Below are 27166 nucleotides of genomic sequence, written 5' to 3' on the forward strand. Positions count from 1 at the left end.
GGCTCGATTCGCGAATTTGCCCAACTAACAAAGAGTGCCCCGACGCGCCCACCGGGGCGCGCGTGTCACCCAACAGGGTCGCGGCGTCGCAACCGTCTTCTCGTGGGCGATAAGGAGCGGCGACGCCAATATGGCGCGCATAGAGGACGTCTCCGATGGTGAATCCCCGCCTTGCCGATCCGACGCCCGCTGCCGTTCTGACCAGCCGCCCAACCGCTCCGCATCTTCAGGTTCCGTTGATGAGTCCGACGCTCGACCCCGACGGGGCAGCCCGATGAACCCCGACGAAACCTTCGACGACATCCTGCGCAAAGCATCAGAGATAAAGACTGCGCAGATGAAGGACAAGCGCCGCGCGTGGGAGGCGTCGCCGGAGTTCATGAAGAACACCATGACCTTCGACAAGGATGAGTCCTACGTAGCCATGAGAAAGTCGGCATCCGTCGCGGAGAAGATCGCGTTCGCGGCGCCCATCAAGGAGGAGGGCAACGAGCTATTCGCCAAGGGTAAATACGCGCAGGCCATGGCCAAGTACACCGCCGCGGTGGCGGTGTTCAGGTACTGGATCCGAGAGCAGTCCGGTCGCGAACAGAACGTCGTCAAGTACTACGACGACGAAGCCGTCGAAGATCCCGACGATCGACGCGCGGCGCGAAACCTCATTCGTTCCATATACCTCAACGCGGCGCAGTGCATGAGGAAGGGAAACCTCGCGGACGGCCCGACGGAGATCATCTGGACGTGCACGGAAGTGTTGGCGATCGATCCATCCAGCGCCAAGGCGCACTACGTCAGGGCGCTGGCGCGCGCCGAGCTCGACGATTCCGCGTCCCTGGAGCTGGCGGTCAAGGACCTCGCCCGGGCGAACGCGCTCGCGCCAAACGATCGCGCCGTCAGGGACGCGATGCGCACGTACGGGGCGGCGCACGCGGAGCAGACCGCCAAGGACAGGGCCGCGTACGGCGCGGTGTTCGGGTCGCGGAACAAGGAGGGTCTATACGCGAATGAGGAGGAGCCGGAGACAGGGGAGAGGGCGGCGGCGTCGGCGGGAGCCGGCGCGAGCGGGGAAGGTTCCGACGGCGACGCGGACCCGGCGCTCAGGGCGCTCCAGAACATGTCGGAGGAGGAGCTCAAGGCCAGGTGTAAGGCGGTGGGGGTGGATCTGGACAATCCGCGGGTCGTGAAGGAACTGGGCAAGCGCGCCAAGGCTCGGAAGGAGGAGGAGCTCAAGGCCAAGGCCAGGGAGATGGGCATCGATCTGGGAGACCCGAGCGTGCGCAAGATGCTCGAGCTGCTGGAGAAAGAGGAACGGGGCGCGGAGGAGCTGTCGAGGCTGCCAGCGTGGAGGCGGTGGATATACCACTCCTTCGACGGCACCAGGTGGCTCAACGTGCAGAACGCGATGTACGCGGCACTCGCGGTGAGTCGAGAGGAATTATCCCCCCGTTTCTTTCGTTTCCTACTACACAAAGTACAGCGCTGCGTGGTACTGACGTCACGTTTCCCTCCAACTCAGGTCAATGTCGTGTATCGCGTTTGGAAGGTGATCAACATGCCGGAGGTCTCCCCGCGGGGTTTCGGCGGATACCCCGGGGATGACGAGTTTTAGCCCCAACGATGCGATTGACGGTGGAACCCGAATACCCGTCAGTTGCTGAACAGAGATCCGAGCATGCCGCCCTGGCCGCACGTCCCGTCGCCCGTGCCGCCCCACCTCGTCACCATCGCCTTCGCCACCCGCGTGCCCACGGGTTCGTACCACCACGCGGATGCGACAAACGCGAGAAACATCACCAGGATGGACACCAGGAAGAGCGATCCCTTGTTACCGCGGACGATGTCCTCCTTGTCCGTCAGACTCTCTATGTGCTCCTGCATGAGCTGGTTTCGTTCCTTCGCCGCGTCGAGCTCGTTCGTCCTCTCCGCGAGCTTGGCCTGAGAGTTTTAGGCGGCAGATGGGCAGTCGACGGTCAGGGCGCGGAAAACGAGGGTTCGGGAAAACGACGGTTCGAGGGATCTCTGGCTCGGTCGCCTCGTTCGGTTGCGCAATCACGGGGTTGCTCACCTGATACTCTCGCGCCTGTTTGGCCAATCGCTCGACCGATGCCTCGGAGCGGTCCGACGTGGACGCGTCCCGGCCGTTGGCGCCCCCACCTTCGCCTCTCCTTCGCGCGTCCGAGGTGCTGCTGAAGTATCTTCGAAAGCCACCGACATCCTCGTCGTCCTGGGACCTCCTGCCCCAGGTTCTCCCCCAGGTCCTGTCGTGGCCGAGCGCGTCCGCGTACCGGATCTCCTCCGCGGTGGTCATGTCGCGCGGTTCGAGAGTGCAACTCGTGCGTCGCGCGCCGCGTGACTGCCCGCCCCGCGCCAAGATTCGCGCGGGTTTTTTTCTCCCCCAAACCTCGTTCGAAGCGCGGTCCAGGCTGTCATCACTGGTCCACGGTGTGACCAGTCGTCGGAGGCCCCTCACTGCCTCACTCGACGGCTCGATCTCGATGGGTGCCGTGTTCCGACCCTGCGAACTTTTTCAGCTGGCTCCGTCGCCACTGACGGACCGCGCCGTGACCAGTTGGCGGGATGGTTCGATTCTCCGACGCATCGTGGATGCTGCCTCTGGTGCTGGCGTTGGTGTACAACATGGACTTCATCGTCGCGAACGCCCCGATGGTGCGTGGGGACCCCAAAGACGCTCCGCCCTGATCCGATCTGCGCCGATCGTCACGCGTTTTCTCACCACGCAACCCGCTCCCGCACACGCACGCAGACGGTCTTCAGGGTCGCGAACCACGTGTTTTACTCGCTCGCGGTGAGAAAGCACATGCTCAAAGAGGGAAAGGAGTCCACGCCGGGTTCACACACGCTCTGGTCCTACGTCGCATCCATGCTCTGCACATTCGCCTCCAGGATCGCGCTCGCCGTGCTCTGGACCTGGCCGACGAGCGGCGTACCCAACCTGCTGGAGAAGCTCCCCGCGAACCTCCAGGACGCCACGATCGCTTGGGCGATCGTCAACGCGGCACCCGCCGATTGGATACGTCGCTACACCGGCCCCGGTCCAGCGGGCACCGCGGGACGGGCCCTGCTGCACGCCGTCGCCGGCTTCAACAAACACGCGTCGCTGCGGAAGACGCTCAGCCGCGCGGCGTCCCTCGCGGTGGGACCGCGGCTCGCGCTGGGCGCCGCCGTGGGCGCCGCGGCACCGCTGTTTAAGCAGCTCACGGACCGCGTCGTGGCGTCCGAACCGACGCCGTGGTCCGCGGTGGCGTTCGCGGTCGGGAAGGAGTATCTCAGGGCGCTCTGCACGCACTCGGCGGCGACGGCGGCGGCGTCGGGTGGAGTCCTCGTGGGAATGGGCGAGAGGCTTCGATGCGGTGTCGTGACGTTCGGCGTCCCTTGGCTCGACGCCAACGTCTGCGTGCCGAAGCGTCGGGGGCTGGACGACGACGTGCGCCGGCTAGTGCACGGCGTCGTTCTGTTTTATCTGGTGCGACTGTACGTGCGCAGGGGTTTGGCTCCGACGACGTGGGGGCGCGCGGCGCCGGTCGAGGCGAAGGCGAAGGCGAGGACGAAGGCGACGAGGCGCTCGGCGAGGGTGCGGTCGAGGAAGACCAAGGGGGATTAGGCGAGGACGTAGTTAAGCGCGGCAAAGAGACACGAAGTGTGAATTTTTCGGGTCCCAAGATGTGAAGATCTCGTCCGGGGGGAAGAACAGCCGACCGTTTTGCAAGCGACGACGCTCGTCGCTCGCGTCAGTGTCGCGGGGAGTCGCGCACGCGTCGTCTCCGAACGAGGCTGCGCGCCGAACGCCCGACCTACACCGAGTCACCTCAGCGACCGCGTCACCGGCCGCCCGTCGCATCGCGCGCGGGATCTCGACGCGGGATCTCGACGCGCTCCGGAAACTCTCGGAAGGACCGTTGTCATTTATCGGGCACCGAGCGATGTCGATGGCTCCGCCCGCCGCGCGAAGGAAATCTGACGCCGCCGCCGAGCGGCGGCGGCAGCTCGAGGAGTGGAAGAAGAAGAAGGAGGCGCAGCGGAAGCGCCAGTCGACGGGCGGGCGCAGCTCCCTCGGTGGGGCGGCCTCGTCCCGCCCGTCGGTGAGCGGCGTCTCCGACGCATCCAACGCTCGGAGGATCTCATCCGGGTCCGTGGCGCACGGCACGCCGACGTCCCGACTGCACGCCGCGCGCGAGGGGGTTCAGCAGTGGGATAAGGATAGACGCGTGAGCGCCAAGCTCGCGGTGAACGACGCCGCCGCGCGTCGCAAGAAGTCCGTCTCCCCCGCGACCGCCGCGACGACTCGCGCGCCATCGTCCTCCTCGGGTAAGAAGAAGGCGGCGCGCGGGACCCCGTCCCCGCCCGTCGCCGTGCGCGCCTCCGCGAAGGAGAACACCCCGCCCGAGGGCAAGGCGCTCGTACCGTCCCCGGAGGCGGTCTCGGCGTTCGTCGCGAGCCTCAGGTCCGTGGACGTCTCCTGCCACCACAGCCCGAGCATCAAGCACCTGAGATCCGGCGGCGGGCCCGCGATGGCGGCGACGTCGTGGATGAACGCACACACGCGGCACTCCTCACCGCCCGGGATGTCCACGCCCCGCAGCGGCGTGAGTCGCGTGTCGAGGCCAGTCGCATTACCGGAGGAGAAGGACCGATCGTACCCGAGGAGCGCTCTCGCGACGAAGGACCCCGGCCCGTCCCCTCGGTCCGTTGCCGTCGCGGAGGAAAAGGCGAAGGCAGAGGCGAAACACTCGGAGCTCGAGACGCAAATGCGCCGACTCGAGGCGGAGAAGGAGGCGATGCGGTCCAACCTGGCGCTCCTCGGGGTCAAGATGAGCGATCTAGAGGCCTCGGCGACGCGGCATAGGGAGGATTTGGAGCGGGAGCGGGCCGCCGCGGCGGATGCAGCCGCAGCGCTCGAGGCGGCGCGGCTTGAAAAAATAGCCGCCGTCGAGGAGAAGGAGTTTACCATCGAGGCGCAGGCTGGCATGCTGCAGCAGCTCAGCTCCGAGCTCGAGCGCGCGGAGAAGTGCAGGGAGGAGGCCGAGCGGGCCAAGTCGAGCAAGGATGACAAGCTGGCGCGGCTGCAACTGGAGCTTGAAAAGTGCGCAAAGGAACTGGCGCAGAAGCAGCACCAGATTCACCAGATGCAATCCGGCGGCGACATCATGGGCCGCGACTCGCTCGGCAGCAGCGTCGGCCGCGTCTCCCTCGGCGGCGGCAGAAGGTCATCCGTCTATGGCGGCGGACAGGACGTCATGGAGGACCTGCGACAGGCGGAGAGCGTCGCGAGGCTGAGTCAGGAGCGTCTGATGGAGCTCATCGCCGCGAAGCAAGCCGCCGAGCGCGAAGCCGCCGACGCCCGCGCCGCCGCGGCCAAGTGGGAGTCCGAGGTGAGCCAGCGACGGAACGAGGTGGAGATGATGCAGGAGGAGCTGGAGGCGTGCCTCGAGGTGGAGCGACAGGAGCGACGCAAGGCTGAGGAGCTGTACGAGATTGCCAAGGAGGAAAAAAACAGCCTCGAGCGAATCGTCGCCGCGAGGGCTGAGGAGATTTCCACTTTGGAGGAGAGGCTCGTGGAGGCCACCGCGGCGGCTGAGGAGATCCGCGCGGGCATCGAGGAGAGGGACCAGCTCCTCAGGGACGGCGACGCCGTGCTGGAGGCGAAGGAGGCTGAGCTCGACGAAGCTGCCGCGTACGCCCTCTCGCTGCAGAGGGAACTGGACGAGCTCAGAGCGGAGCAGGAACGGATGCGAGCAGAACGGGACGCCGGTTCACCGCCGCGGCCGTCCGAGGAGGAGAACGCGCGCAACAAGGAAGCGCTCATCCTCCATCTCAAGTCCGAGAACGAGGCGCAGGTGCGAGCCGCGCAGCAGGAGATTGACACGTTGCGGTTCCAGCTAGAGGAGCGTGACGTGGCGGTTTCAGACGCCGAGGGCCGGCTCGCCGAGCGAGAGGCTGAGTGCGCGAAGCTCCAGAGCGAGGTTTTCGCGAAATCCAACGCGCTGTCGCCGCTGAGGCAGCGTGCGGACGCGGCGCAAAACGTGTTGAACGCGATGGAGAAGGAACTCGATTCCAGGGACGCTCAGCTCAAGACGGTGACCGATCAGCTCATGGCGGCTATGTCCGCGGAGAAGCGCCAGACCCGGGCGGTGGCGCGACTGGAGATGACCTTAGCGGAGCGCGAGGAGACGGTTCGCAACATGGGCGAGCAGCTCAAGGAGGTCTCCACGAAGGCGGGTTTGGCCTCCGCGGCGAAGCGGGAGCGAGACCAGTACGCCGAGATGTTCGAAAACGCCGAACGGGCCAGGCAGACGCTGGAGCATTCGCTCGCGTCCAACAGGGACGAAAACGTTCGTAGGCTCCACCTCGCCGAGCAGGAACGGACCGCCGCGCTGTCCCGAGCGGAGGCACTCCAGGCGGCGGTCTCCAGCAAGGAGGCGCAGCAGCAGTCCCTGGTGGAGAAGGCTGCCGCGGCGGAGCGCGCGGCAGAGTTTGAGAGGACCAAACTCGCGGGTCTCGCCGCCGCCGCCGACGAAGCGGTGGAAAACGCAAACGCGCAGGTGATTGAAACACGCGCAGAATTGGAGGGACAGATGCTCCAGATGCGAACCGAGCTCGGACATAAGCTGGAAGAAGCCGAGGCACGGGCTGTGGAGGCGCAATCCGCCGCGGAGGCGAAAGTGAGGCTGGCTGAGTCGCAGCTCAAGGCTTCACGCGAGGAGATTTCCCGGCTGAAGGAGGAAACGGAGCTCGCGCGGCGCTCCGCGGTGTCGTCCGACGTCGACCGGCAGTTGAGGCAGCGACTCGAAGGCGACATACACGTCGCCAAGACCAATGCCGCGTCCGCTAACGTGCGCTACGAGGAGGCGCGCAAGGCTCTCAAAGCGGCGGAGACGCGATCGCTCGAGATTGAAGGGAGGCTTCGCGCCGCCGAACGGGAACTTCACTCGGAGCGCCGCGATAAGGAGGAGAGACTGGCAGTCGCCGCGAAGATCCAGGCCGAACGCGACGAAGCCGCCGCGCACGCCACGCGCGAGCTCGAGGGGAGACTTTGCGCCGCGGAGTCCGCCGCCGCGTCGGGCGCCGAGGAGGTGGAACGACTCAACGCGGCGGTTCTCATGCTTCGGTCCGAGGTTGCAAACGCGGGGGTTGGGTCGAACGAGGCGAGCGAGAAGATCGCGAGGCTCGAGAACGTACTCGCCGCCGCCGGCGAGTCGGTCGCCGCCGCCAAGGCTGAGGCTGCGGATTACAAGTCCAAGGCTGACGACACCGAGAAGGAGAGCCTGTTTTTTCTGGGCGAGATGCAGGTGGCGGTTGCCAGCGCGGAGAAGAAAATCGTCGCGCTGCACAAGACGGTGGCGTCGCGTGACCTGAAGCTCTCGCAGCTCACCGCCGAGGTGAAGGCTCTCAAGGAGGTGCTCAGGGACAGGGAGGAGAAGCTCGAGAAAGTCGACGCGCAGACGGCGGCGCTCAAGAAGGCACACGCGGAGGAACTTGAGTCGCTGAAGGGCGAGGGTGACGGTCACTCGATCATGCTCGAGATGGAGAACACGCAGCTTCGCGAAAATTTGGAGGAGAAGCGGTCCAAGCTCAAGCGGCTCCAGGAGGACCTCGGCCTGGCGTCCGAGAAGAACAGGAGCCTGTTCGATCAGTGCGAACGAGCCAGGGCGGCGCAGTCCATCGCCGAGGAAACCGCCGCGGACGCGTTGAAGGTGCGCGACGAGTTTGCCGCGGCGATGAAGAGCCAGCACGAGACAAACCAGCGCGCAAACGCCGCCGCCGACGAGGCGCACAAGCTCCACGTCGAGGAACTGGAAGATGAGCTCCAGTACGAACGAACCCGCGCCAAAGCGCTGGCCCGCGCGGCGTGGAAGCACGGCTTGAGGCCGGCCGACCTCAACAACGACGCGGGGGCCGCGCTCGAGGAGTTGGTTGGCGAGGAGATGTCGGCGGCTTCGCCGCAGACCAGGATCGAGTGGATGACGGAGAATGCGACCAAGATCAATTTCGCCAAGTTCAAGTCCAGCGTCGAGAAGGTCGCCGCGGATAAGCGGCACAACCTCGCGAGCACGCCAATCGGTGCCGAGCGCCCCATGCTCCTCTCGCAGCTCGTGAGCTCGGTGAAGAAGGCTGCGCCGATTCCCGCCACCGTCACGCCCACTGCGCAGCCCCGAGCGTTGGCGTCTGCGTTGGCGAACAAGGAGAACGGTTCCGTGAACGGGTTCACGCCATCGCCCGCCGCGGCTAGGTTGAAGCGTTCGAAGATGGGCAACGAGAGCGATGCTGAGAACGCGATACCCGGGTCGGGAAAGATGGAGATGACCGTCGGGGACGATCGAAGGTTGACCAGACGAATGTCCAGGCGCGAGGCTCTCACCGAGCTGCGGACCGGCGACTGAGAACTATCGGGGGGGGGGGTATTAAACGCACACGCACAGAACGTTGATCAATCTGACGTCGTGTTATGAATCGTTCGCTAACTAATTTGAGTGTTCACAACACGATGCGCCACTGACACAGCGTCATGTCCGCACCCACCGTGATGAGGTAGGTGTCGTCAAACATGAACCTCACCTGTGTCACCTTGGCCGAGTGCGCGCCAAACGTTCGACCTGCGCATCCCTTATGCGCTGGGTACTGATACATGTTGAGCATACCGAACTGGTCCCCGCTCGCGACGACCGTCCTGGTGTGGCTCCTATCGCACGTGGTCACGTCGGTGCCCATGGAGTATCGGGGCAAGATGCCCTGCACTGGCCAGCCCGCGACGCACGTCCACGTCGCCCAGTCCATGTTCCTGGTATCAGCCGGAAACTTAATCTGCTTACCGCTCGGCATCTCCCAGAAGAGCATCTCAAAGTCCCCGGAGTTGCTCTGCATCACGGTGCTGTCCTCGGACCAGTCTATGTGCCGGATGTAGCTCGCGTGACCCTTCGCGACCCCCATGCGTCCGTACTGCTTGCCCACGTCGTACACGTCGATGTAATTATCGTGCGAACCCACGCCCAGGTACTGACCGTTCGGCGAGTACTTGAGCTCGTGTATGGGCTCCTCCCTGTCCTTCTTGGCGTGTATGGTGTCCAGACTATCCGCGCTGAGAACCACGAGCCCGCCGCCCGCGAGACCGATGGCAATCTGCGATCCATCCGGGTGATACGCGACGCTCCTTCCCTTTGCGCCCAAATCGCGAACCATGACCATCCTTCGGCTGGCGACGTCCCACACGCGCACGGTGCAGTCGTCGCCCACGGTGCACATCTGATGCTCCCCCGGGTGCGTGGCGAGCCCCCACACGGTTCCGTACCCGTGACCCTGGAGCATCAGCGTGTACGTGTACGAGGTGGTGTCCATCTCGTAAATCTCGCCAGTGCGGGTCCCGAGGATGAGCATGCTCCCTGACAGGTGCATCGCCTTGATGCACCCCGACATCGCCTGCGGGTGGTTAATCTCAACCTCCTTCAGGCACTGCATCAGGTCGATTGTCCAAAACTTAACCTTGCCCTCCTTACCACCCGATATCACGACGTCCCTGGTGGCGATGACCGCGTGGGTCACCTGGTGGCACCGGCGCATGTTCGTCGCGAGCTGGTACCCTTTGAACAGATAGAGGCTTCCGTCCTGCGTCCCCACCACGGTGGTGTCGGGGCCCGGAAAGCAGCAGCACAGCATGGTCTGAATCTTACCCCGCTTGGAGAACAGCGCCTTCCGCGCGACAAACGGAGACGTGCTCCAGAACATCAGGTGCTTCACGCCGCACGTCACCACGTAGTCCTGAAACGGGGACCACGAGACGGTGACAATCTTCTCGGGCGAACCCTTCGCCGACGCGAGCATCGTGCCCGTCTGCCACCTGTACACCGCGAGCGAGTGGTTCGCGTCCGCGCCCACCGCACACAGCAGCGTACCGTCCCTGGAGAACGTCGCGGACACGATGGCCTTCTTGAGGAAGCCCTGGAGGATCGCAAGCGGTCGCCGCGGGTCGTCGCTGGACCAGACAATCAGCTTCGGGTTCCTGCCGACCTCGCCGGTTGCGAATATGCTCCCGGTGGGGTGCCTCGCGCAGCACAGGATGTCATCGGTGTGACCGGTGATGCCGTCGACCGTGGGGTTATCCGCGAGGAATCGCTGGGTGTTGCTCTCGCGGTTGTACACGATGCCGAGCGCCGCCGTGTGATAGACCACCTCGCCCCTGGCGGTGTAAAATAAATTATCGCGGGTATCGTGCGCTCGGTACCCGTGGACAAACTCGAGCTCCGCAGCTTCCATACACGGCGCCAGCGCGTCCGGTTCCCGCAGGTACCCGTCCGGTGCGAAGATCGCAGGTGCGCACGGTAGGAACGCCAGCCTCGAACCGGGATCGAGCCCCGACCCTTGCGGAATCTCGCGGCTGGGCTTAGCCTCCAGCGAGGAGAGCGGCATGTACTGCGGCACCCCGTTAATGTGACCCGTCATCACCATCTGCACAACCTGGTTCGTCTTTGAAAAATCCTCGTAATCCTCCACCGACGTCAGCACCTCCTCCTCAACCTCGCTCGTCATCTCCTCGTCCCCCTCGTCCGCTTCGTAGTGCCGCCATTGGAACGCGCAGCGGTCGTTGCCTCCGACGGTTATGAGAAACTCGTCGTTGTAGCTGAACCTGCAGTTGGTGACGTGCGAGCTGTGGCCCAGGTAGCCGTGGTAATCCGCCCGTCCCACGTCACTGGGGTACCTGAACAGTTTTACCAAACCAAAGTCGTCCGCGGTGGCCACCACGGTGCCGTCTGCGCTGCGGCAGCACGCGTTCACGTCCGTGCCGTCTGCGTGCTTCGGCCACACGCCCTGCACTGGCCAGCCCAGGGTTGAGGTCCACGAGTCCCACTTCGTGTCCTTGAGCGCCGTGGGAAACTTGACCTGCTCGCACCCGGGAATCTCCCAGAACATCAGCTCATAGTCGCCGCTGTTTGTTTGCAAGTACCGGCTGTCCTCGCTCCAGTCCAGGTGGGTGATGTAGCTGCTGTGACCCTTGCACACGCCGACGCGCTTGAAATTTCTCGAGGCGTCATACACATCCACGAAGTTATCGTGGCTTCCCACGGCCAGCCACCTGCCGGAGGGCGAGAACTTGATGTCGCCTATGCACTCCCTCCTGTGCTTCTTCGCGATGAGCTCGTTGCCGGTGTTGGTGTCGAAGACGATGAAGCCGCCGCCGAAGAAACCGGCGGCGATGAACTTTCCATCCGGCGAGTACGCCGCGGACCGAACCTTTGAGCTCACGTTCCTAACCGCAATTTGCCTTCGCTGGTACATATCGTACACGCGCAGTGTCTTATCGTCGCCCGCGCTGACGAACTGGGGCAGGAATGGGTGCGTCGTGAGACCCCACAGCTCGCTGGTCTGAATCCTTCGCTTGTCGTCGTACCCGGCGCTGTGCCCCTGCGTGATGATCCGTCGGCGCGTCTTCCAGCTGTCCTCGGTGCTCATGTCGAATTCAAAGATCTCGCTGCCCTTGGTGCCCACGAGCAGCTGGGTCCCCTCCATGAACAGCGACTTGACGCACGGCGCCTTTCCGTCGTAGCTGCAGAGCGGCTTACCCTGGAGATCCGTGATGGTCTCTACCACCTTGGCCATGTCTATGGTGAACACCTTCTCCATGTACTGCGTGAAAAAATTAACCTTCCCGTCCTTCCCGCCGGTGAGGATGTAATCGTCGTTGACAAATATGTCGTGCACCGGGCCCTGGTGCAGAGCCTCAAACTTTTGGATGCACTGCTCGCCGCCGTCCGCCCACTGGTAGATGATCCCGCCCTGCGTCCCGGTCAGCGTCGAGCCGTCGGTGTGAAACGCGATGGACAGGATGGTCGAAACCGCGCCCATGCGCCCGTACACGCCCCTCTTGCCGACCAAGTATCCGCCCTCCATCACCCAGAACTTTATGTGCTTCACCCCACCCGTGACCAACCTCCCGTCGTACGGGTTGTACTCGCAGTTGAACACCCTGTTCTCGTCCCCCTTGCTGTTCGCGACCATGCGCCTGGATGCCCAGTCGTAGATGGCCACCGAGTGGTCGTCGTCCAAACCGACGGATGCCAGGTACTTGCCGGTGCCGTCGAACGATAGCGACACCACGGCCCTCTGGTGGAACCCTTTCAGCTCCGCGAGCAGCTCGCACGTGGTGGACGACCAAACGCAGATGGTGGGGTCCTTGCCCACCTGTCCGGTGGCCATGATCTCCCGGTCCGGGTGCATGGCGAGCGAGACGATGTCGTCGGTGTGCATGGTGAAGAACTGCTGGGTGTGCTCGCGGCTGTCGTAGGCGATCCCGGTGGCGGCCGCCGGGTAGGTCACCAGTCCGTCGATGTTGTACACCAGGTTGTGCCTGGAATCGTGCGCGCGGTAGCCGTAGACGAAGTCCAGCTGGAGGTGGTGGTCGGGTTTCTCGTGCGTGTTGTATCCGGTCGCGTGCGACGTGGGCGCGACGAGCGCGCCTCTGCACGGCTGACGCGCCAGGAAGCCGTTCTCGGTGGAGCGCTCCACCGGTCCATCCGCGGGTCGCGGTCGGCGGTTGTATCGCTCGTTCTCCTCGGCCTCGATGTCCGAATCGATGCCCTCGTCGGCGAGCATCTCCAGCGCGCCCTCGTCGTAAATCTCCTCGCCGTATCCGTCTTCCTCGTCGTATCCCAGGGCACCATCCTTGTCGGCCTCCTTGCCCTTCTTGTCCTTGCCCTTGGACTTTTTCTTCTTGCCGCCGAAGCTGAAGATACCCATGGCGGACCGATACTCGACGCCCCTCGAGGCGTCGGCAAGGCTGCTCGGAGGCGCGACGTCTCTTTGGCTTTCGCTTCGATTTTTCAAAAGCGAGTTGACACTGCAAAAGCCCGACCGGTCAAATTTTGTTACGACCGACCGATCTCGACTACACAATAGCTGCGTGTTACTACAACATTCAGGGCTAATGGTACTCTCGGACGCACTCCACTCCGGGCGACGCGTTTGTCGTGTGTGTGTGCACCTGCGACGAATGGTTCGGTGGGTCGACCGGGTCAGAGTGGGGACTTGGGTGACGAACGTTCGGTTCGGGCGTCGAGGAGCCGGCGCGAGCTTTGCCGACCGTTGTAGACCCCTTTGCCATGAAGCATCGAAGGGGGGGATTTGTAGCCGGCCCTTTCATCTCGCCACCCTTTCATACCCAACTCTCCAACGGTAAGATGAAAGAGAGGGTTCAGAGGAAATGGCCCAGCTGAAAAGGCGTGGGAAAAGTGGGCGGCGCCGTGACTGAAACCCGTAAGGGCGAATGAGGTTGAAATCACGCGGATCATACGGCTCTTCCAATCGCTTGGTCTCATCATCCGAGTATCATCACGAGGCACCCAAAACAAAAAAAACGCGGGTGAGAGGGTAAATACACACTGTAATTGCCCTATTGGCACCGAACCGCGATCGGGACCAGCCCCGCGGTCCGGCTTCCTATCGAGAGACAAAATTATCCCAGGGAATGCTTTCAGCCAATCTTTGGACAGAGCGGACCACAGCCTTGCGGCGATCCAACTCCGTGGCAGAGTGGCTACGAACGAATCCGGGCATCGGGGAGATATGCGTGTGGAAATAGACACAACGCACGGGCACTGATGGCCTCGGGCTGCAACACGAATCACACGATCGATCTTGCACACGATATGGGACGCGCGAGGCGTGGATATCGCTTTAGCCGTCCGGGGTAAGATCGTATGCGACGAGAAAACACAAACAATCGACTGAGAAATGTGCCAACGAGACAGGTCAACGACTTCCCACCGATAGGGATGCCATTGGTTTAAGTTTGGCTTACGATTCTCTGCTCCAGAGATCATGACTAGCCTCATCAGGTTCAGCCACGTCGCCTCATTCTGCTGGAGCATGGTTTGCGAAAAACCGGCGAGCTTGTCTGGTTCCCCGGCCGATTCGTGGTTCGTGGGCAAGGGCGCGGGCACGTACCTTGCTGGTGTGAGATCAAGCTCACGTGTTGATCACGGCCTCGAAACCCCCTTTCATTCAATCAAGCGGTCTTGAAGAAGGAGACTGAGAGCCAGTTGAGGTAGACGAAAATAATTGTCGCTGGTATCGTGATTGGGATGAGCAGGGAGTAGTACCCGGCATCGTCCGTCGACGATCCACCGTCGGTGCGGACGAAGTTCCAAACGGCGATGGGCACCGTGATGAACCCGGCGAGGCCGAACGCCAGCAGAACAATCCCCGTCAGCTTTCGAAGCGCGACGCCATCGTCCTCGAGGTTCCACTGCCGCCGCCCCGCGACGTCGTCAAAACCCATCGTCGCGATGCGCGAAGGTTGCGCGTCTCCGATGCGCCGGAACGAGGGGTCCACCGACGGACGCTCACGACAGGGTCTGCATCCAACCTCAAACCGACCCGGTGACCCGATTCCCGTGCCAAAGCGCCGGAGTTGAGTGAGCGAAGGAGCGCTAAACCTAACGAGAAATTAGAGCGCCGTCAAGTACAGTACCGGGCAGTCAGCTGGTCAGCTGGTCAGGAGCCAGCCAGCCAGCACAGGCAGACAGGGCAGCTCGCAGCCAAAAAGTCGCACTGCTCGCAGGTGGCGGTCCAGTATGCTTGCCATGGCTCATGTTCGATTGATGAGATACTTTTACAATACACGCGCGTCACTCAGTCGCTCAGCACGAACTGGATGAATTCGTCGTAGTCCACCTCCCCGTCTCCGCCGCTGTCTGCGAGCTTGATGGCGTCCTCGATCTCGTCATCCGTCAGCTTCTCTCCGATGACCTTCATCGCCGCGCGCAGCTCCTCGGCGCTGATGGTCCCGCTCCCATCCTTGTCGAAAACCATGAAGACGTCCATGAGCTCCTTCTCCGGGTTACCCTCGTTCATTTTCCGGAGCATCATGGTGAGAAACTCCGGAAAGTCGATCTCTCCGTTGCCGTCGGCGTCGATCTCGCGCACCATGGTTTCCAGCTCGGCGTTTGTTGGCTTCTGACCGAGGGACTTCATCACGTCGCCGAGCTCCTGGGTGGTGATGCTCCCGCCGCCGTCCTTGTCAAAGATGGCGAACGCATCCTTGAACTCCTTCACCTGTCGCCTGGTGAGATACGGCCTGATGGGTGGGGTTCGAGGTGTGGGGGGCGCGAGGTCAGGCGCCTGGGGTTCGGCCCGGGGAAAAAATGAATCGTGAAATGACGGGGACGCGCGCGTGAAAGGTCGGCGTGTGCGCGGTGGGGGGCAGAATTATGCCTCGCGATCGCATTTCTGGGACTGCTGGATTCTTTGGATAGGCAAGGGGACGCACCACTCGGCGCTGAGCTCCTCGTCCGTGAGGTGTTTCTTGCTCATGGCTCCCCCCGAATTCACGCTGGCTAGAGTATCCGCCCCCTCGAGGGTGTTTCCCCCTCGCTCCGGTCGCCGTGTCCGTTAGGTGATCCGAGTTCGGATGGGACGCGACGGACCGGTCCACTCGTCAGTTCGCGCGAGTAGGTCGGAGCCCGGTTCGCGTCGCGTCGTCGCTCGCGCGCTTCGCAGTGGTCCGGAACCGTTGGGGAAATTGACCTCTCGGGTGATCCTGAAAGCCTGACTGCTTTGCATACAAAATCACGGTCGGTTTTCAACACCCTGACTGCTGTGCTGCCCGGCCAGACGCCAGTTCCTGTCAACCTCGAGCCGTGCCTCCTTCGCCCTCACTCTCTTGGGGCGCACTGCCACGATGACCGCGTGCGCGTCGACGGCACGCCTCACCACTCAAATCGTCTCCTCGACCGTCTCGCATCGCGTGAAGCATCGAGGGGCGACCCGAGGCCCCGCGCGAAGGCGTCTCGACGGAGCGCTTCGACGTGCGTCGCAGAGAGGTTTTGGGCATCCATCGTCAACCAGGGTGAGGGCGACTGACGGCGACGACGATGGGTACTACGAGAGCTGGGCCAAGTACCCCGACGACCAGGGCGTGCCTCCCGAGATCGCGCAGCTGCTCAGAGAGGTGGGCGACGGCGAACCGGACATGTGGAAGACCAAACCTCCGTGGTGTCAGCCATGGACTATCCTGCTGACGGGCACGGCGGTCACAGCGGCGCCCACCGCGGTGTTTCACGCCAAGTGGCTCAGCGCTCTGGTGGCGGTTCCCATCGTGGCGTGGTGGTACGTGTTCCTTGTGGCGGTGCCGAAACAGTTCAAGGAGTACGTGGAGGCGGCGAGGGGGTACTATCCCAGGAGAGAGTAGGCCGTAGCGAAGGGAAAAACTGATGTGAGAACAAACAACAGGGATTATTTGCTGACTTGCAACCCTTGGGTCGCCACAAACCCGAGGGCTGCGAGGGTTCACCGCCCCGACGATGCGAACGACACGACATCTTCTTCTCCTCCTCATCGGGTGCCTGGCGGTCACGGGGTCCGTCGTGGCCGCGGACGAGGGCGTCGTCGTCGAGGTCGAGGCTGACGAAGTCATAGGGTCGGACTTCTCGGCCGACTCGAACGGGACGAGGCGATTCGCGCTGACGGACGAGGAGAGAGAGGGGCTGGCGAAGCTCTTCGAATCCGTCGACGTGGACGGGTCCGGAGGCGTGGACTACCTCGAGCTGGCGTCGTTCCTCCGCGCCATGTCGGAGCTGGACGACGACCTCAAGGCCGCCATCTCGCCTAGCAACGTGTACAAGCTCTTCGCCAGATCGGACGACGACGGCGACGGGAGGCTATCGGACGGCGAATTCGGCGCCGCGCTCGTGGCGTGGTCCGCGGAGGAGTGGTCGGACGCGGACGAACCACGACGCGCACCCGCGGGAGGCCGGCACCCGCCGTGGGAAGACTCGCGAGACGCGAGCGGAGGCGACGACGGGGGGATCGAACAAAAGGCTGGCGACCGGGGCGACGCGCGCGAGTGGGAGTGGACCGCGGGCGTCGCCAGCGCGGCGTGCGTGCTCTGCGTCACGGGTCACCCGCGGAACTGCGGTCCCCCGTCGCCGCCGGGGTGCGAGGTTTACGAGTTTCGCCACGTGGGCATCGCCGTCGCGGAGAGTAGGGCGCACGCGGCGACGCTCGGAAACTTTCTTCGAAGACGCGGGCTGACGCACGAGTGATGAATGACGCACGAGTGAAGGCCGCTATATGCGTCTCTATTCTGAACGCGATGGACCACCGCCGCTAGCTGCTAGCTATAGAAGACTCGAGATGGACGCCGAATGGGCTGAGACTGAGACTTAAGCGTCGGGCTCGAGGTTGGAGAGGAGCGTCGACCAGTCGCCGCCGCGTCGTTCCCGAAGCGTCGCCCTCGCCCTCGACTCATCCCCGGCCCCGCCTTCCCCCCTCCCTTTGAACGCCGAGCCCGTCACCACGGACGCGACCGTTCGAAGTATAGGGTCGCTGAGTATGTCCGCGACGGAGAGGTTCCGCGTGGGCACAGCCGTGCCCGCTTCGTACACCTCGAAGGTGACGCGAGCGCAGTTTGGGTTCATGGACGCTTCCACCGCCGTCTCCGCCGCGTCGACGCGATCGATGAAGCCAGCCGCCTCGTCGCCTTGGTTCACCGCCAGCGCGCGGACGCCCTTACCGCGGCCGTCGAGCAGGCCGCTGGGACGCACGATCGTGTACGACGCGACGTCGCCCTTCGTTCTTCCCGCCGCCGCGGCTGCTCGGTATGTCTCTCGAAGCTCGTCCTCCCCCGCGAGCTTGGCGTCCATGCGACCTCCGAACGCGTTTAGGAAACCGTACGCGGGGGAGGACGTCTTCGTGACCCCCGCGCCGGAGATGACCACGAGCCTGCTCACGTTGTTTTCGATGCACGCGCGCGCGACGTCGACCAACCCCTTCCGATCGACGAGGTCGGGCTCGCCGTTGGCCGGGGCTGTGCACGCGAAGAACACCGCCCTCGCGCCCCTCGTCGCCGTCGCCACCGTCTCTGGCCGCGTGACGTCGGCCATCGCGGTTTGGAGCAGCGGTGACGTCCACGGGACGACCGTGCCGGTGGCGTCGTCGCCGAGCAGCTCCCTCGCGTCGAACGTTCCGCTCCTGGTGCACGCGCGCACCGCCATCTTCCTTCTAAGAAGACTTCGCACGATCTCGCGCCCGGTCCTCCCGTTCGCGCCCAGCACGACCGAAGTCGACGCATCCGGCGGGGCGGGTTCGACCTCACCCGAGGCGGCCCTGATGAGATTGCGACGGGTGCGCCGCGCGCGGAGGGGCGCGGGGGCCGAAACCCCAACCGCCGACGACGCCGCGCGCATCGCCGAGTGTTTGGGTCATCCACCCTACCCGTGTATTTCACAAAACCTCTCTCGCGAGTCTATCGCGGGTTCGCGGCGGTCGCCCCGCCGCTCTCTCCCGCTCTCTTCCGCCATCCCCCTCTTTCTCCCGCCGTGAGCGAGGCATGTCACGCCCCCTCCGTCTTCATGCGCTTGTGCCTCTCAGAGTTCCGTCTTCATGCGCTTGTGCCTCTTAGAGTTACAGATCTGCTTCGCGTCGCTCGCGATCTGCACAAAGTCGTCCAGGCACCGCTCGACCAGGTCGCCAACCAGCGGGTCGTGGAGGTTCACGTTACCTTCCACCATCGCCGACGCGCAACCCGCGCATATGGCGATCACCTGCTCCACGTCGAACGTCCTCGTGATGTTCCTGATCTGCGATGCCACGTCGGGGTCGATCCGCTCCGGGTTTTTGATGGCGTGGCTCACCCGCGTCGGCGGCGGCGGGCCCTTCATTGATGGCGGGACGAAGGGTTCCGCCACCGGATTCAACCCGCGGCCGCCCTGGTTCAAAGGCGGGGCCGGCAGCGGCTGCACGTTCCCAACGCACGCGAGGTCCGCGTACGTCCTCCCGCCGCCGGCGCCGTCCACGCCGTCGGGCGCGATCCGCTCCCAGTCCAGCGCGACGGCTTCGCCTTCCTCGCCGCCCGCCATCGCGAGGCACAGCGCCTTGAGGGCGTCGTAGTCGAGCGGCTCAAACGACCGCTGCACCCTCTGCAGCGTCCGGGAGAACTCCACGAGCTCCTTGGGGGTCCCGACGTTCGGGCACAGTCTCTCCGGCGCGGTCGCGCACTCGCGCTTCATGCGGTGGATGCCCTCCTTCACCGCGTCGTCGTCGCCGCCCGACGCCTTCAACGCCCTCCACGGCAGCGTCCCCTCGTGGCACTCCGCGAGCATGTAGAGGAGGCTCCACGCGTCATCCCGTGGTCCTTGCTCGTCCCCGGCGTGCGCGAACATCGACGCGTACGTGGTGCTGCCCCTGAACGCGCCCGGGCCCGTGTTCGCGGGCGTCGACGTCGTCTCAAACTTTTTCGCGAGGCCCATGTCGATGAGGCAGAGGGTCCGCGTGGAGGGTCCGGCGTCGTCGCGGGATGGGTTCCCGCCGAGGGTCACGTTGCTGGGCTTGACGTCCCTGTGCACGTACCCTCTCTCGTGGATCCCCCGGAGGATGTCCACCATCTGCGCGCCGATCCACCCGGTCGTCGCCTTGGCGTACCTCTGCCCCGGGATCTTCGACCGCACGTCCGCGAGGTTAGCCTTCATCAGCTCCATGACGATGAACGGCGACGCCTTCTTACTGCCGGAGTCCACGAATTTCGCGACGCCCTTGCAACCCTGCAGGTCCCTGAGCGCCCTCATCTCGCGCGAGGACGTCTTGTCCTCGCGCTCGATCTTGATCGCCACTTCCTTCTTTTTCCCCGTTGGGTCCTGCTCGTCCACCGCCTTGTACACCTCCGCGAACTGGCCGCTGCCGAGGGGCTTGGGGCCCACGACGCGGAAGCGGCCGTTTAGGAGGTCGCCCTCCCGTAAGATCGGCATGGGCTCGGTGTCGACTGGTCTTATTCGACGTGTCGACGCGCCGCTCGGTCTGATAATTCTCAAATCGCAACCCTCGCCTAGCGGCCGGCCTGGCCGACTTGATTCGAGGCCGAGGCCGGATTTATATAGAACCCCGCGGCCCGCGAAGCAATCGCACTTGTGCACGCGCCAGCGTCCCACCCGAGCCCCGTCTCGAGGTAGCAGGCTTCTATCACACGCATTTGCGAGTGATTTAGCGTCCCGCGCAACCTAGCGTCGGCCACAAAGCGAGTCAGCGGCGGTTGTTCCGTCCCGTCCGTCTCGGATCAATTCTCGCCGAACTTTACGTTCGTCAATCAGCATCGGAGGATGATGGCAGACGACAAGTCCAACCCCACCTTCGTGATCATCGGCATCGTCGTCGCGATCGTGGCAATCTTCTTCATCGGTAACATTGTCGCGTGAGTACTTACCCGGACGACATTCTTTTCGCCAATCAGCCGGGCAGCCGTCGCGTACCCCGATCCCGAACGCGTAAAATTGGACGATGACATAATTTGACGAAATTCCTCCCAAACTCCCGTTTCACCACCAGGTACCAATACGCGCAGAAGATGTTCCCGCCCAAGCCCAAGAAGAAGATGGGCGCCAAGAAGACCAAGAGGATGCTGCTCAAGCGCGGCGTGCAGCCCGCCGGGGAGTAGACTAACCGCTCGTAATTTCGACAAGACTATCTCTCCGTAAACGCGTCGGGTCTCGCTGGACGTCTCACTTGACATCCTCGAGCATCCACGGGCTCGTCAGCGGCGCCGTCGCGGGCAGGAACCTCGGCAGCGCCCTCCCGAAATAGAACGTGTGCCCCCGAAGGTCCATGCTGTACGACTTACGCCCGCTCACCTTGTCCGTCATCGTCCACAGCTCCCGGCTGTTGAACCTCACCCCGACCCGCAGCCTGAGCAAATCGTCCTCACCCGCGTCGAACCGAGCCGAGTCGGAGCCGTCATTCTCGCCGCCCCGCGTGGAACCCCCCATCCCGGCGGCGCCGCCGTACGAGCTGATGCTGGCGCGCACGCGCTCCATCACCTCCTCCGCCCGCGCGTCCGGCACGTCGTCGTTTATCCGTATCGACAGCTCCACGATGATGGGGTTCTCGTTTCGTTCCACGTCGACGTTCAACGTGACGTTGCCGCGATCCGCCTCGATGAACGCGTCCCGGAAGGCGGCGAGGGCGCGATCGGTGAGCATGGCGCCCAGCGCCCTCATGTCGTTCGCGGCGAAGTTTTTCAGCACCACCTCGTGGGCGCCGATGGCGCCGGTGAGGAACTCGCGTTCGTCGAAGTGCGGATCCACCATCACACGAACCCACCACATATCCAGCCTCGCGCGTAAAGCTCGGTACATGAGCGAAGGTATGATCCACATGGACGGTCGCATTACGGTGACTTCGGATTTGGCCTCGGGCTCGGCGGGATGCGCGTCCACCTTGACGTCGTCACCCTCGCCCGCGGCGTCGTCGCCTTTCTTCTCCGAGGGACCCGCGCTGAACCCGCGCGCGCGGGAGACGCCCGACCCGGGACCCGCAAAACACTCGAGGTGGTCATGACCGCCGTTTTGGCGGGGCGTCGTCCACGGGGCGTGCGCGGGATGCGGCGAGAGACGAGCGAACGCACCGGAAGCGCCCGCGCGGAGGCTCGTGATGCCCCGCGCGGCGCGCAGGTGACGAACCAGGGCGCGACCCGCGGTCATGCGCGTGCGGTGCGTGTCGGGGCTCTTGTAGGTTTGGGTGACTCAGCGGGCGTCGGGCTCTAGGCACAAATGCTGGAATGCGGGACGTCCTCATTTCTTTCCTTTTCAACGTTTTCGTAAAGACTCACCTATCCTTGGCCGATTCGTGCTCGTCCACGTCCGTCGACCGCACGATCCGCCCCGCCTCGTCCGTCGTGGACATCTGCGTCACGAACGCCGCCGCCACCGCCACCGCCAGCGCCCCGAGCAAAAACGTGAACGGCGCCAGACCCGGGTGACTCCGCTGCCGCCACGCGTACACGTCCCCGTCTTTGGTCCGAGCCACCACGTCGTTCAACCCGTCCCCGTCCACGTCCACGACGAGCAGCGCCGCGACGGGCTTACCCGGGAGCTTGAACGCGTTCAGCCTGTACCCCGAGGGCGTGAGCAGCGCCGCGTGCGTCGCCCCACCCGCGAGCACCACCTCGGAGGCGCCGCCCACCCGGAGTGGAAAAGACGCCAGGCTGGCGACGACGCCCGGGTCCCCAGGCGCCCACGAAGCGTCCGTGCGCTGCTGCCACCGCCTGGTGCCGTCGTGCCCGTAGCACGTCACCTCGCCCCTGCTGTTCAAAAACACCACGTCCTTCACCGCCCTGCGCAGGGATCGCACGATCTTTTCCTCCCCCCTGCGAAGCTGCGCCGGGGCGACGATCTGAACCGCTCGGTTGGACACGTATCCGCCGCCGGGTTCCCCCTTGAAGTGGCCGCTCCCGTGCCTCACCACCCCCGCGCTTCCCCTGCACACGCTTCCCCCGAACAGGTGTTCGCGCACGGGTACCCCCGACGTGGCCTGCGCCCAGCAGTCGGGCGCGGGTTTGCCGTCCGCGCCCGTCACCGGGTGCCCACCCGCGTCGACTCCCTCCGAACCGTGCGCCTGCACGTGGTCCACGACCCCGTCGCCGTTTATGTCCGCGTGCAGGCCGCCGGGGGGCATGGCCATCTTGCACAGGGTCTTCCCGCTGTACAGGTGGATGACCTCGACGCCGCCCTCCTGGTGCGCGACGATGACGTTGGGGGGCGCGCGGTGCTTCGCGCCGATCTGGCCGTCGGGCGAGTGCCCGCGGCCGCCGCGTCGATCGGGAGCGGGGGGGGCGCCGTTTCCCCGCCACGCGGCGTTGATCGCCCCGGCGAGGGCGCGCGCGACGGGGTTGGTGTGCTCGGCACCCTCGGCACCTCCCGCCGCGCCAACCGCCGGGCGGCGCCCGGATCCCACCTTGGAAACCCTCGCTCCCTTTGCCGTTCGGTGGTGTCGAAAGTGCGCCAGCCGGAGCGCGGTGTCTTCGCGCTCCCGCCACGCGTGCGGCAACGCGTTGACCACCACGCTCTCCCGAAAGTCCCTGCACGCCACCTCGCCGTAGTGGTGCCCGCTCGACGCCTGCGCCGTGAGCCTGTAGTTGTGCTGCGGCGTCAGACGGTCCGCGAGGCCGTCCAGATCCCTGTGAAAGTCCTCCGACTCGTGTTTCCACCGCGTCGACCCGGTGGCTCCGTCGAAGGCGTAGTAGTTGAAGTGCCGGCTCCTGTCCACGCCGACGCCCTTCCCCTTCCTGCCGCGCCCGTGGAGGACCTCGTTGGCGTCGGCCAGATCGTCCGGCGCGACCCTGCGTCCGCCCCTGTGCCCCAGCATCATGTCCTCGTGCGCCAGCTCCTCCTCGAGGGGATCCTCGTCGTCCGAATCCAAGTCGCCGAGTTCGACTCTGCCGCCGACGACGACGCTTCCCCTGTCGCCCTCGAACATGGTGGCGTTGCTGACGAGCACGGCCACCTCCGCGACGCGCGCATGCCTCGGAAACTCGGCTTGGAGTGAGTTCTCCCACATGAGCTTGAGGTTGTGGTCGAAGCACAGGACGTGCCACGCGGCGGTGACGACGACGACGACGCCCTTGTTGGTTTTTTTCACAGACGCATCCTTCGCGACGGGCGGGTCGATGTGCCCCGCGGCGAGTGCGACCGCGCGCCTGCCCGCGGCGACGCGCACGTTCGAGGGCATCAGGCTGGCGGATGCGACGGTCCGCGCGGGGATCCATCCGTCCCTCCACGCGTACTCGTCGTCGTCGTCGTCCCTCACGGATCGCCCCGAACCCTCGAGCCGCGAATCTCGGTCTGACGAGACTCCGGGCGCCTCCCTCTTCCCGGCGGGCGGGGACGCGATGCGGATCTCGGGCTCAGAGCTAGACGCGACGATGACCTCGTTGCGACCGTCGCCGTTCAGGTCGAAGAACACGGGCCTCGGGGCGTGCGCGTCCTTGGCGCGGTGCGATATCGGATCAGCGTCGAAGTCGTCCTCACCCAACGCGTCACCCGGGACGTGCCACGCGCGTTGGAACGAGACCACGCCCTCGTTCTGGAGGGAGAAGTACACCCCGAGTAACGCGAGGAGTATCACTCCGAGGTCGCGCTTCGCCAGCATCCTATCTCCGGTCGGGAAGCCCTCCTCTCCACGCACGGGTGCGTGCCGCGATCTCTTCTGCGCGAAGCGGTGGAAACATGCTTGGAAATTTTTTTTTTGGACGGGGTCCGACCAGAAAAGTGGTCGGTTGCTTTTTTTTGGGACCCATCGAATAACGGAACCATAACTGACGAGTTGTGGATAGACAATCAAGCGCAGCCAATCACAGGCCGTTACGCTATGCGCTGACCCAGTAATAACACTACGAGATAGCGGGTCTACAGACCGAGATGGGAATCGGATGGGGCACTCCGATCGAGCGCCCCGAGGGTAGCGAGAACGGGAACCGCGTCGCTCGCCCGACACGCTCAAGGTGCGCTCACATACCCACCCCCGGTGCCCCTCCTTCGGGCTCCCGTGGCCCTTTCCTCGGCGTTTGGGGTGCCGCGTCGCGCGCGATTACCGTAACCGAACATCTCCCCATCTTGTCGATATCGACCGAGCAACGAGCCGTCAGGCCTCGAGCGTTCGTCTATCCCGGCGGCGATATCTCGCGTCGATAACGAGGGAAAATCCGCCTCGCCGGGCTTGGGCGGATGTTTGCAACCTCAAGGTCGTCTTCGGGTCGATTCCGGGGCGATTCATCGCGCGTCGCGCCCAACCTGTCGCAAGTCATCGCGAGCCATCCGCGTCCGAGAAGCTAAGCCCGCACCAAGAGTATCTTTTTAACAATCGGTATCCTCCCGGTATCCACCCCATCATCGATCAGGTCAGAGGCGTTCGGCTCGGTACTCCCCGCGGGATTGACCCACAATGAACGACATCCCCGCAGACGCGGCGCCGACCACGGAGGAACCCGCGCCGCCGGTCCCTCCGGGCGAGCCCTCGTCTGCTGCCGCGGCGGTCAGCGCGGCCGTCGCCCCGGGCGAGGACCTCCTCGCGTCGGGCTCCCCGACCGAGGCCCCGCCCCCGCCCACCCCGAACCCGCAGAGCACCGCGGGGATGGACGTCACCACCAACCTGGTGGACTGTCCCCCGGGGCTGGTGGGCAGGGTCATCGGAAAGGGCGGCGAGACCATCAAGGGGCTCCAGGCGCAGTCCGGCGCGCACATCACCGTCGACCAAAACTTCCCCGAGGGCGTGCCCCGAAAGATCTCCATATCCGGGCCCGCCGGGTGCGTCGACATCGCCACCAAGCTGGTGGAGGACCTCCTCAAGGGCGGACCGGTGAGATCCGGCTCCGTCGGCCCGGGCCAGGCGCAGCACCTCGTGGAGTGCCCCAAGGAGATGGTCGGTCGCGTCATCGGACGCGGCGGGGAGACGATCAAGGGCCTCCAGTCGCAGACGGGCGCGAGGATCCAGATCGACCAGACCACCTCCCCGTGCACCGTCACCATCACCGGAAACCCATACTGCGTCGAGGCGGCCGCGAGGGCGGTCACCGACGTCATCAACGGGGGCAGCACGGCGCCTTACAGCGCCGCCAACCAGCACCAACTCGCCGCAGCCGCAGCCGCGCAGCTCTACGGCCACCACCCCGGCTTCGGCGGGCACCCGGGGATGCACCCGGGGCAGTTTGGCGGACATCCCGCGGCGTACGGACACATGGGCGCGTACGGGGGGTTCCCCGGGTACCCGGGCGGCGGATATCCCGGGGGCGGGTACCCGCAGCAGTTTTCGCCCCAGCAGCAGCAGCAAGCCGCGGCGCAGCAGCAGTTTGCGGCGCAGCAGATGCTGTTCGCGCAGGCGCAGGCGCAGGCGCAGGCGCACGCGCAGGCGCAGGCGGCCCAGGCCCAGGCCCAGGCGGCGAAGGCGATGGGCGCGCAGTCGCCGGGCGCGGGTGGGTTTCCGGGGTTCATTGAGGCGGCTCTCAAGGGCGAGGGTGGCGCAGTCCCAGAGGGGGGCGAGCGACAGGCGGGCGGAAAACCGGGCGAGGGAGGCGCCGCGCCCGCGCCTCCCCCGGTGCCCGCGGGCGTACCCGTGCCCAGGGGCGCGGCGGGGGGCGCGGGTCCGGCGGCGGGGGGCGGTGCGGGGGCGGGAGGGTCCGAGTGGCAACCCATGGACGACGGTCGGGGCCGGACCTATTATTACAACTCGGTCACCGGCGTCTCCACCTGGGAGAAGCCGCCGCAGTGAGCGAGCGGGGGTGAATCGTCAGGTGGAGGGATTGACCTACGACTAGGGGGTGGGCGACGAACGAAGCCGGAGGGGGCTTCCGATTTAATATCCGATTCGAAGAATTAGGAACCGACGCCGCGAGACCCGACTCGAAACCTCTCCACGCCGCTCGACCACGCCTCGCCCGCCGCCGTCCCAACGATCGCCTCCGGCGGCGGCGGCACCTCCAACGCTCGTTCCATCCCCGGCATCGGCGCCGGCGGCCCGTCGCCCAGTATGCTCCTCGACGACGTCGCCACCAGCGCCGTGAGGTAGAAGAAGAGGGTGAGCGCCGCCAACGATTTTGTGACGGCGCCCGGCTCTTCCAGGGGCCTCTCCGCGTACCCCGGCGGCGGCGGTATCGCCCGTCTCGACCCCGACCCACCCGCGTTTGTTAGCCCCGAGTCCACGTCGTTCGAGTCTTCGTCCGCGGGCGCGAACTCGCGTCCCTCGCCGCCAAGCGTACGCTCGAACCGCTCCCTGTCCTTGGCTATGACGTCGAGCGGGTCGCTTCTCTCCGTGCCCGCGAGCACGCCCCGTTTCCACACGTACGACTTGGACCCTCCTCCTCCTCCACCACCACCACCGCCCGTCCCGCCCTGGGCCTTCATGCGGGTGTCGGCGCCGGAGTTTATCCGCGCCTCCAGCGGCGTCTCGTTGAAGTCCGGGAAGAAGTCCGGGAGGGTGTATCGCATGACCTCCTCTCCGCGAACAGTGATCCGGTAGCTCCGACCCGAGCGCTCTCCCGCGTCGGCGGCCGTTTCATCGCTCATGGACGGCTCGCCCTCGCTCGCCATGGCCTTCCTGAGCTCATCGCGCAATATATCGTCCGACGATATGGTCCCGGGCGTCTCGTCGCAGTCATCCGACGGGGCCGGGGAGTCGCCCCCGGTCGCGCCTGGCGCGATGCGTCTCCACGTCGACGCCGGACGGCGACGCGCGGCGAATAGGACGGACGGGCGCGATGCGCGGGCGGTGGATCTCGCGACGCGAGCCCTGACTCGCGCCCCCGTCGCCGCGGCGGCGGTGCATGACGCGCCGACCGCGCGCATCGAACACTGAACGGGCCCGGCTAGCTATCCGCAGAGTGGCGACGAGTGTTTATGAAAAG

General features: G+C 65.1%; 12 protein-coding genes across 12 annotated transcripts; 4 read left to right on the forward strand and 8 right to left on the reverse strand.

The window, feature by feature from the left end:
* The first annotated feature begins 40 nt into the window (after nt 1-40).
* MICPUN_107970 (predicted protein) lies at nt 41-1613 on the forward strand. Its single transcript, XM_002500611.1, has 3 exons — nt 41-158; nt 231-1420; nt 1517-1613. Exons 1-3 carry the CDS (start codon nt 131-133, stop codon nt 1607-1609), a joined length of 1311 nt encoding a protein of 436 aa, XP_002500657.1. The 5' UTR covers nt 41-130; the 3' UTR covers nt 1610-1613.
* Nucleotides 1614-2577: 964 nt separating this feature from the next.
* MICPUN_57238 (predicted protein) lies at nt 2578-3622 on the forward strand (the record flags this gene model as incomplete). The annotated part of the gene is made up of 2 exons (XM_002500612.1): nt 2578-2667; nt 2765-3622. The coding sequence occupies 2 exons, from the start codon at nt 2578-2580 to the stop codon at nt 3620-3622; spliced, it is 948 nt and encodes a 315-aa protein (XP_002500658.1).
* Nucleotides 3623-3941: 319 nt separating this feature from the next.
* MICPUN_57239 (predicted protein) lies at nt 3942-8399 on the forward strand (the record flags this gene model as incomplete). The annotated part of the gene is made up of 1 exon (XM_002500613.1): nt 3942-8399. One exon carries the CDS (start codon nt 3942-3944, stop codon nt 8397-8399), a length of 4458 nt encoding a protein of 1485 aa, XP_002500659.1.
* A 45-nt stretch (nt 8400-8444) lies between these two features.
* Nucleotides 8445-12600, reverse strand: MICPUN_93773 (predicted protein; the record flags this gene model as incomplete). The annotated part of the gene is made up of 2 exons (XM_002501037.1): nt 8445-10259; nt 10353-12600. 2 exons carry the CDS (start codon nt 12598-12600, stop codon nt 8494-8496), a joined length of 4014 nt encoding a protein of 1337 aa, XP_002501083.1. The 3' UTR covers nt 8445-8493.
* A 419-nt stretch (nt 12601-13019) lies between these two features.
* MICPUN_57241 (predicted protein) lies at nt 13020-13874 on the reverse strand (the record flags this gene model as incomplete). Its single annotated transcript, XM_002501038.1, has 1 exon — nt 13020-13874. The coding sequence occupies one exon, from the start codon at nt 13872-13874 to the stop codon at nt 13020-13022; it is 855 nt and encodes a 284-aa protein (XP_002501084.1).
* A 137-nt stretch (nt 13875-14011) lies between these two features.
* On the reverse strand, nt 14012-14284 carry MICPUN_57242 (predicted protein; the record flags this gene model as incomplete). Its single annotated transcript, XM_002501039.1, has 1 exon — nt 14012-14284. One exon carries the CDS (start codon nt 14282-14284, stop codon nt 14012-14014), a length of 273 nt encoding a protein of 90 aa, XP_002501085.1.
* A 353-nt stretch (nt 14285-14637) lies between these two features.
* Nucleotides 14638-16010, reverse strand: MICPUN_97186 (predicted protein; the record flags this gene model as incomplete). The annotated part of the gene is made up of 2 exons (XM_002501040.1): nt 14638-15067; nt 15988-16010. 2 exons carry the CDS (start codon nt 16008-16010, stop codon nt 14638-14640), a joined length of 453 nt encoding a protein of 150 aa, XP_002501086.1.
* A 297-nt stretch (nt 16011-16307) lies between these two features.
* On the forward strand, nt 16308-17051 carry MICPUN_57245 (predicted protein; the record flags this gene model as incomplete). The annotated part of the gene is made up of 1 exon (XM_002500614.1): nt 16308-17051. The coding sequence occupies one exon, from the start codon at nt 16308-16310 to the stop codon at nt 17046-17048; it is 741 nt and encodes a 246-aa protein (XP_002500660.1). The 3' UTR covers nt 17049-17051.
* Nucleotides 17052-17168: 117 nt separating this feature from the next.
* Nucleotides 17169-17888, reverse strand: MICPUN_99647 (predicted protein; the record flags this gene model as incomplete). Its single annotated transcript, XM_002501041.1, has 1 exon — nt 17169-17888. The coding sequence occupies one exon, from the start codon at nt 17886-17888 to the stop codon at nt 17169-17171; it is 720 nt and encodes a 239-aa protein (XP_002501087.1).
* A 1164-nt stretch (nt 17889-19052) lies between these two features.
* On the reverse strand, nt 19053-19691 carry MICPUN_70677 (predicted protein; the record flags this gene model as incomplete). Its single annotated transcript, XM_002501042.1, has 1 exon — nt 19053-19691. A coding segment is annotated over one exon (639 nt), but the record flags the coding sequence as incomplete, so codon positions are not given.
* Nucleotides 19692-20394: 703 nt separating this feature from the next.
* On the reverse strand, nt 20395-24374 carry MICPUN_57249 (predicted protein; the record flags this gene model as incomplete). Its single annotated transcript, XM_002501043.1, has 3 exons — nt 20395-21495; nt 21602-24176; nt 24362-24374. 3 exons carry the CDS (start codon nt 24372-24374, stop codon nt 20496-20498), a joined length of 3588 nt encoding a protein of 1195 aa, XP_002501089.1. The 3' UTR covers nt 20395-20495.
* A 1432-nt stretch (nt 24375-25806) lies between these two features.
* MICPUN_107973 (predicted protein) lies at nt 25807-27146 on the reverse strand. Its single transcript, XM_002501044.1, has one exon. The coding sequence runs from the start codon at nt 26850-26852 to the stop codon at nt 26139-26141; it is 714 nt and encodes a 237-aa protein (XP_002501090.1). The 5' UTR covers nt 26853-27146; the 3' UTR covers nt 25807-26138.
* Between the last annotated feature and the right edge of the window lie 20 nt (nt 27147-27166).

This window comes from Micromonas commoda, chromosome 3 (genome assembly GCF_000090985.2).
Source record: "Micromonas commoda chromosome 3, complete sequence".
NCBI classification, from domain to species: domain Eukaryota; kingdom Viridiplantae; phylum Chlorophyta; class Mamiellophyceae; order Mamiellales; family Mamiellaceae; genus Micromonas; species Micromonas commoda.

Coding starts and splice junctions, on each gene's coding strand:
- MICPUN_107973 (XM_002501044.1), bottom strand. CDS start 26,852: ATGGCGAGCGAGGGCGAGCCGTCCATGAGCGATGAAACGGCCGCCGAC.
- MICPUN_107970 (XM_002500611.1), top strand. CDS start 131: ATGGCGCGCATAGAGGACGTCTCCGATG. Junction 159..230: donor CATAGAGGACGTCTCCGATG/GTGAATCCCCGC, acceptor CCGCATCTTCAG/GTTCCGTTGATGAGTCCGAC. Junction 1,421..1,516: donor CGATGTACGCGGCACTCGCG/GTGAGTCGAGAG, acceptor CCTCCAACTCAG/GTCAATGTCGTGTATCGCGT.